Source organism: Littorina saxatilis, unplaced genomic scaffold, assembly GCF_037325665.1.
Source record: "Littorina saxatilis isolate snail1 unplaced genomic scaffold, US_GU_Lsax_2.0 scaffold_1277, whole genome shotgun sequence".
NCBI lineage: Eukaryota > Metazoa > Mollusca > Gastropoda > Littorinimorpha > Littorinidae > Littorina > Littorina saxatilis.
Genome location: NW_027126729.1, coordinates 20,251 through 28,964, shown reverse-complemented (window position 1 = coordinate 28,964; position 8,714 = coordinate 20,251). Strand labels below are relative to the sequence as shown.

The window sequence follows — 8,714 nt, the reverse complement described above, 5'->3', positions numbered from 1 at the left end:
TCGACTTTGCATATACATTCGTACCACGGTCTGTAACGACCACCCAAAGGAACGACCAAAAGTGGTCGCAATAGGCAGTTGGTCGCATTTTAAAGGTGAAATATGTAGCAGTAAAATGTGTGTAAAATTCTTTGGAGTGTTCGTTGTTGACAGGTGGTCGCTCTGTAGGGGTGGTCACAACGGCAGGTTCGACTGTGTATCACACTCCTCCCGCGAATGCTTTTTACTATGCTTGAATGGAGCGATCAATTTCTTTCAAGGACTAAAGGGAGAAGAGAGAAAAAAGACAGCATTGTGTGGTGAGGTTGTCCTACGGCGAGACTGAGCCCAAGTAAAAACGGGTTTTTTTGGCAACTATTCATAAACTGTGTGTGTGTTTGAAACATGCTGTAAAATACAACCGGATTGCTTTACATGATCGCGCTGGCTGTCAACGACGCCACAATCATGCTCTGAAAGAGACAGGGTCCTTTTTTGTGCAGACAATAATGTGTACAAGTTAAGGCAAATCTAAGCAGTATGGAGACAGTATTTTGTTTACTGGGGCGACGCACTGAACAAAGGTAACCAAAAACACTCTTCGTGTCTTGGCAGACTTGGTGTAGGCCTACATACGTTCAGGTTGCAGTCTGTTTCTCGTGACAAGAGGATATCGAGAGGAGACATTACATTTTACTGCGCTTTGTCTTCGGAATTTGTGTTCTCGACTTCAGGCGATACTCTAGAACAAACTAGTGGAGGGTGCAAGACTAGTGTAAACGGTAACGATCTCAGTTTGCCTTTGTCTGTCCGTCCATCCGTCGAATGTGTGTGTGTGTGTGTGTGTGTGTGTGTGTGTGTGTGTGTGTGTGTGCGTGCGTGCGTATGTGCGTGTGTGGGGGGGGGGGAGGGGGAATGCGCGTGCTTGTATGTGCATATAATGTTTGTCTTCGTCTTCTTTTTTCTCTCTCTGTCTTTGTGTGTGCAAGTCTTCCCAAAACAACTTCAAATCATCTTCGTTTCTTTTTTTCCGCTGATTTGTCTTCTTTCTACTTTTTTTTCAAGGAATCATGGGTTTATTCCTCGTGGGAAGCTTCAAAGGGGCCAACCTTTTCACCAAGCTGGCGTTCATCTTCCTCTGCTTTGCCATGTTTTTTGGCTGGATCTCTTACTGCACCGCAAACTGGGGTCGTACTTTTGGTGAAGACAACAACGACTATTACCTCGGGTATGGCGTCTGGAGAATCGGGAACAACGAAGACAGAAACTTTGTTCGGTCATCACTCACTTATGTACTACCATTGCCCACTATCTTTCACGCCGACGGCTGGCTTCTTGGTAAGAATTAGATCGCCTTTGTGTGTGTGTGTGTGTGTGTGTGTGTGTGTCCGTGTGTGCGTGTTTGTGTGTGTGCGTGTTTGTGTGTGTGTGAGCATGCATGCGTGTGTTTGTTTATATGTACGTGTGAATGCATGGATGCGTGCGTGCGAGTTTGTGTTTGTGTAGGTTTTAGTGTAAGTGTGTTAGTGTTTGTGTGTGTGTGTGTTTGTGTGTGCATGCGCGCGCGCGTGCGTGCGTCCCTGTGTGTGTGTACGTGTCTGTGTGTGTGTGTATTCTGTGTATGTGTATGCGTGTGTGTATGCTTGCGCGTGAGTGTGTGCGTATGTGTAGAGTACCAGCAGTATCATGTTTGGTTTTTATCACCAGCAATAAAATCGCCCTACATGAACTATTTGCATCTTTTTGTTTCGCACAGAATGGTACGGTGCGTTCCAAGCATTCGCAACGTTCGGTTTCATCTGTCTGAACGTCGGGTTCTTCCTCGTTGTCCTCTTCATGTTCGTCACTCCGTGCAAGTCCAACGCAGACCTCTCTTTCTGGAACGCCATCAACAATATTTTTGGCAGTAAGTATGGTGAATAATTATATATCTTTTAAAAATATGCTTTGCTATGTCAAAGCCGCGTAATTTGAAACGGGAATTAGTTAAGTGTATGTCTTCCGGTGGGTTGAGTCTATCCTGCGCTTGTTTTCGTCTTCGTGTTTTTCTCGCGTTTTGAATTTTTCATTGTGTGTCATATGGTGAAATGTCGACCTGTCTGTCGTTCAATGATTTAGTTGTTGATGGCTAGAAAGGTTGTGGAGGAGGAGAGGAGGGGGAATTGACGAGGTAAAGGGGGGGGGGCGGAGGTGCATTGTCTCCCTTTTGTCCCTCCCAAGGTGCGTGTCTTAGTGTGTTCGGAGAGTACATCTTGACGGGGGCCCATATGCAAAAATATACTGCTATTGCACGTTAGTTTGGCTGAACTGTACCTTGCAACGACACACACTTTGAGAACTGTGCCCTGCAACGATACACACTTATTTGATTTTGCTCTTATCTATTTGTTTTGTTTTCGTAATCTTAAACTCTTGTTGTCACAGTAAAAGCCTCACTACTAGTCTTGGATTTTCAACGATGTTAAAACAGACGTAAATATGTAGAACATCTTGTAAACCACGGTACATCCGTTTACCGCGCACAGGGCACACAAAAGAATGTTACCGGTGACAAGGTCAAACACACACGGTCGACAGGTCGATGACTTTTTTTAAAATTTATTTCTTTTTTTTACTGGAGTTACTTTTGCTTTTATCTACAAGGGCGCATGCGGCTTTCTTTTGGACAGATATTGCGCGATCTGTTTCCCATGAATGTTGCAAAGGAATCACTGTTCTTGTCAAATCTGCAAAATCGAGTTGTGTGATTCTTCATATTTGTTACGGGTCAAAAATCGTTCCAGGGTCGGGAGAGAAAAAAAGGTCTCTCGAGGAATTGAAAACATTGATTTTGGTTCTTGGCATAAGACCTACTAATGCCTGATGCTTTTAGTGAAAGTTCTTTTTTTCTGAATATATTTTTTTGGCTGGCACTTACATTAATTTGCTAAATATGTTTTCAGCGAAACATTTCCGGTGTGCAGAAGAAGCAGTCAGGCTGTTTGGTTTTAATATTCCCCTTATTCTATCTTAAAGCCGGGGTATATTTCTGCATTGATTTAGTAAGCTGCTTACTGACTGTGTTTGTTTGATAGCTTTTCACCGTGACATAATTTTCTTTCTTATCGCATGAACTAGTTAAGTTCATTATTATAATTATTAATAAATTATTAATAATCCATGAGCTATTTATTTATGTATGTATTTATTTATTTATCTTTTGCTGCTTCAGGTATCTGCTGGCTCGTTGCCATCATCCTCTTTGGAGCTCGCTTTGACAAGAAATTTGACACTAACTTCTCGGAACGGACTCTCCATTACTCCTTCGGATTAGCCATTATCACGTTTGCTCTGCAACTGGCGGCTGGTATTCTTCTGCTTCTGACCAAGCGCGGCGGAGGAGCGGTTCAGAGTTCAAAGTAGACCTGATAATTATTTCGGGAATAGACGATGTACGAAATAACTCTTGTCGGTTTTATGGGTTGTGGAAGAGTTGCTTACCCTTGGAAGTACTGGAGCAAACAAACCCACGTGATAGTGAAATCATGCGAGCGACTGACATTCCTGTGAACAATTAGCTCTGTAATGTCCACCACCACAAGCGCATGTATCACTAAATTCTCCGTCCAAATTCTGAAAGATCTGTTCAGCATTATTGAAAACCCTACAAACGCAGATCGAGGAGACACGGTTTACTAGTACTTTCAATCCATGACTGACAACGATTAGATCCTTGCGTTTCTCTTTGAATAACAATCAAAAAAGCATGTCAAAAGTGAATTGTCAAACTTGACAATGATATGTTTTCTGCACTTGCTGATCACTACTACGCGGCTTTTTTTTCCAAACTGTCTCATATCGGACTGAGCTGACCATTCCTTACCGATGTCATCGATTCCATCGGTGCACGGTACGGAATCCACGTGATGACAAACGCCGCTTGCTAGTGATTGGCCTACAATGTCACGTGGGTCTGTTTGCCTCAGTATTTCCAGGAAATAGGTATTCTTCTACAACCAATAAAACCCAGACAGAGTCGTTTTTAGAATGTGTCTGTTTTGGCACACACACTTTGAGATTTCTCTTGTTCTACACCGCTCTTCCAGATTGTAGAAAACAATACAATACAATACAATACAATACAATACAATACAATGCAATGCAATGCAATACAATACAATACAATACAATACAATACAACACAACTCAACTCAACTCAACTCAACTCAACACAACACAACACAACACAACACAACACAACACAACACAACACAACACAACACAACACAGCACAGCACAGCACAGCACAGCACAGCACAGCACAGCACAGCACAGCACAGCACAGCACAATACAATACAACACAACACAATACAATACAATACAATACAATAAACACTATACGGTAAGTATGAATCAACACTTGTTAACCATACAAATCAGTAAACGTTAATTACTATTTGAATAAAGAAGATCCAATCTGTCAATGTTTGTACACAGAAAGAACGTTAAAACAAAAAAATAACTCTCGATAAATTTTGTCCATACCACATACAAGTTTGTTTATGTATCAAGAAATCATTATTTAAACACGAATGGCTGCTTGTATTTGAAAGAGCGTTAGCAGAAGGCGGATCAACAAAGGAACATACACAATGACAGTATCGTTTACCTCTCCTTCTGATTTAGTTTCTCTCATTTTTTGCAGTTACTTTTTGCTTTGGTTTGTTAGATTCGTTGAATTTATTGTTTTGTTGTGTGTTCATTTATATTTTTTTTTATCCGTAGAGCATTGATCGACTTTATTTTCTCTGTATTCCAAGTATTTTTGTTTGTTGTTGTGTTTTTAGTGCTTATTTGTAATTGTGTTTAAAGTTCATCTTCTCTTCCTATCGTTATATATTTATTACTTTTATAGTAGAAGTTAGTGTTCTGCTTACGTTTCTGATTGTTTACAAGAAGTGTGACTGTCGGCTAAACAAGTAAAAGAATTGGCCTTTGCTGTTAATTAACTGATTGATAAATTCGATGGTGTCGCTTATGCGTATCTCCTTTACACAGTTAGATATATTAATTAATATGTCTGAATATGTAGCATTGCCAACATTTAGATTGATTCAGCTCATAACATGGACATAATAACAACCCAAAATGTAAATCTGTTTAAAGCCTAAGGGATGGGCTGTAATACACCGTTTTGATGTATGTGTACTTTTTCAAAATAACTGCCGGGTGATATTGATATTTGTTTTTCAAACAGGTATCTAACTGGCATTCTATTCAAATGTATTTAAAACATTGTTTCAGCATGGTTTTTGCATTATTATCATGCTGTGTCAACAAAATTAATGCTCAACATGGCATAATATGTAAGTAAGAGAAACCATTCTTAAATTACTCTACATTTTTCTGAAATTGTGCTGACACATTTCTTCTGCAGACAATTGCGAAACAATGTGAAAGAATTAATTATGCAACCCGGAAGCATTACATTTGGAATGTTGTATCTTTGCTAATATTTTAACCCTTTCACTGCCATAATAGTATCTATCGCCTACGTTCTTGTGGAATCACCTAAACTGAAAACCAGGACAAGGGAAACGACCATGTTATCATTGCCATTTGGATTACAGTAAAAAGATTATCTCCCTTCGATACCATTTTCTCAGTTTTGGGTAAGATGATTTAGCTTGTATGTGATGATTTTTGAACGGATTTGTTCCTCTTAATTCTTCCACCAGTCAAGGGGTATTAGATATCAGTTTTATTGTACTACTAGTATAGTACGTGACGTAAGTAAATTAGTCTTATGAACACTGTGTCACGTGTCCGATAGGAGAGAGAGAGAGAGAGAGAGAGAGAGAGAGAGAGAGAGAGAGAGAGAGAGAGAGAGAGAGAGAGAGAGAGAGAGAGAGAGAGAGAGAGAGATGATGATGGAACTTTATTTTTCAAGGATAGAGGTTTAAGGCGACGCCTTTTCTTACAACCGGTCCTTACCTCTAATACAAATGTCTACTAAATGATAAACAAATAAAGCAACATGACAAATAAACAAAGTAAACGAACGAACCAGCAAACAATCGACAAATAAGCAAACAAGCAAATAAACATAAACAACAAAATGACAAAGTAAGCAACATAAAAATCGAAAGCGAAACATACAACAGAGAGAGAGAGAAAGAGAGAGAGAGAGAGAGAGAGAGAGAGAGAGAGAGAGAGAGAGAGAGAGAGAGAGAGAGAGAGAGAGAGAGAGAGAGACAAGACAAGACAAGACAAAATCTTTATTATCGAGGGTAATAGATAAGCAAGAATATTGCTTTTTTACATCCAGCCCTCGCCCTAATATAGGGTCAACAAGAACAGAAAACAATATAATCAAAGAATTATCACATCAAACTTGATACATTATAACTGTATATACAGATAAAAATTTAAAAAATAAATTGTCATGCTGCATTTTAAGTACAATTTCCAAGTGTCAATTTTTAACATAACTTAATTTAGATCTGCATAATTATTATTATAATTTTGTTTAACATGCACATACATTTTAAATGAATTGATGAACCATTCAGCGCATGTTTAGTTGCATTATATTATAGAGAGAGAGAGAGAGAGAGAGAGAGAGAGAGAGAGAGAGAGAGAGAGAGAGAGAGAGAGAGAGAGAGAGAGAGAGAATCAAAGAAAGAAAAAAAGAAAGAAAGAAAGAAAGAAATTAAAAGAAAGAAAGAAATTCATTATAGCAAGACAGAAAGAACTAAGTCGCGTAAGGCGAAATAACAACATTTAGTCAAGCTGTCGAACTCACAGAATGAAACTGAACGCACTGCTTTTTTTTCACCAAGACCACATTCTCGTAGTTTCGTCAGTCCACCGCTCGTGGCAAAGACAGTGAAATCGACAAGCCATGCAGAATAGTGCGGTTGTGGTCGCGCTGAGCAGGACAACACGCTTTTCTAATTCTGTATGTCTATTCTTTTTAGCTTACTGAGTTTGTTTTTAATTCAAACATATCATATCTATATGATTTTGGAATCAGGGACCGACAAGGAATAAGATGAAATTGTTTTTTAATCGATTTCGGAAAATTAATTTTAATCATAATTTTCATATTTTTAATTTTCAGAGCTAGTTTGTAATCCAAATGTGACAGGGCAGGCAACCGCTCCTTTCACAGCAGACGCTGCACCCGAGTTGTTGGCCTTTAAATCAACACCGGTGGATTGTGGAATTCTTTTTGTGATGGGGTCTGGTGGTTTCCGATTGTCTATATGAGCCAATGTCAAAAGGTGCTGTGGGTACGCTAGGTATTTTATAAGTTCTGTAACTATTTACTGAATGTACACTCAGATGGAACTTTTGGTTTTTCTGAGAGATTAATGAATAAAGATGATCGCAGAGAAAAACCAAAGACTAACTATAAACAGTTAAAATTCTGCTCCTCATTCATTACGCAAATTAGTGCTTTTTAGGGACGTATTTTGACAAGGTGTTTGAGTACTCTCGATAGCTTTAGAAAAAATGCTAATAAGCTTTTTTTCTGGGCAGTTGGATTTAAACCAAATGATTGCATGAACCCCAATACATAGTTCTGTGTGTTTTTCTTCCCATTTGTCCGTTTTTTAAAGAAATTATTAAAGTTTGAAAATTGCGTGTCTAGCGTGACTCTTTGCGTCACAAAAACTCAAACTTTAAAAAAGCTTCCAAAAAATGTTGTTGTTCAACTAGATACACAAAAGAACCAGTTTTGAACAAAAACTGTCGGTGAAAAGGAAAAACAATGAAAATAACCACTATATTTTGAAGTTTGGTACCATTTCTGGCTAATTTAAGCTTTGTCGTCACAATGTCACACTAGACACTTTTTTAGCAAATTTCCTTTTTTTTCCACAAAATTTTTAATTTCTTTCTTTTTTTTGGCTAGCAGTCAGAAGCAAATCAAATGACTGCTTCATAATCACAGTTTTTGAAAAGAAGAAATAAAAAGGAATTGTCATTATTGTGTGACAGAACAATTTGTCGTCACAGGTCACACTAGACACACGACGTCATTTGTCCATCCAAACAAAATTTATGTAATTAAAACCACTGTTTTAGAAGATTGATTACGTGCTTTAATTATCGACAAATGCTTGTTCTTCATCACTCTCTTGAGATGACCAGGAAGAAATAATAATGGGCCAGAATTCCCAATCATCTAGGCCGTTTTCTGAACTTCGCGCACGGCGCGCTAGTGTTAAGACCGCGGCCCAAAAAACACAGTCCGGTGCCCAGCGATGCTCGGAATACAAGAAAAGGATGAAAAAAACTCGACCAGGAGTATGCTGCCTACCTGGATAGACAGAACATATTGAGCAAGGCTTGGAGGGAACACCGGACCGACGAGCGGAGAGCATAATGGATCGCGAGAAAGCAAGACATCGTAAACAGTTGAGCAGGTAATTTACAAATCTGTAGAATCTTCTGTCAAGTCTCCATCTAATCCAGAGTCGAATTAAAAATTGAGTATGCGAATTTGATTACCTTTCAGTGTACAGACTGTAACGAGGACACACACACACACACCACGCACGCACGCACGCACCCATGCACACACGCATGCAAGCACTCACACACACAAGCAAGCACGCACACACACGCACGCACCGATGCACGCATGCATTCAAGCGCGCAAAATGTGTCAGATTTTGGTAGGTTTAGGAATGTGTTCATGTAAAATTCTTTTTAAAGAAATAACCGGGGAAAAAACTACCCAATG

The 8,714-nt window shown here is 39.2% G+C and overlaps 1 protein-coding gene across 1 annotated transcript; it reads left to right on the top strand.

Annotated features, from left to right (window-relative positions):
- The first annotated feature begins 485 nt into the window (after positions 1-485).
- Positions 486-5,770, top strand: LOC138955235 (uncharacterized). Its single transcript, XM_070326883.1, has 4 exons — positions 486-761; positions 1,045-1,317; positions 1,736-1,885; positions 3,191-5,770. The coding sequence occupies exons 2-4, from the start codon at positions 1,050-1,052 to the stop codon at positions 3,379-3,381; spliced, it is 609 nt and encodes a 202-aa protein (XP_070182984.1). The 5' UTR covers positions 486-761; positions 1,045-1,049; the 3' UTR covers positions 3,382-5,770.
- The last annotated feature ends 2,944 nt before the right edge of the window (positions 5,771-8,714 follow it).

Coding starts and splice junctions, on each gene's coding strand:
- LOC138955235 (XM_070326883.1), top strand. CDS start 1,050: ATGGGTTTATTCCTCGTGGGAAGCTTCAAAGGGGCCAACCTTTTCACC. Junction 1,318..1,735: donor CGCCGACGGCTGGCTTCTTG/GTAAGAATTAGA, acceptor TGTTTCGCACAG/AATGGTACGGTGCGTTCCAA. Junction 1,886..3,190: donor CATCAACAATATTTTTGGCA/GTAAGTATGGTG, acceptor TTGCTGCTTCAG/GTATCTGCTGGCTCGTTGCC.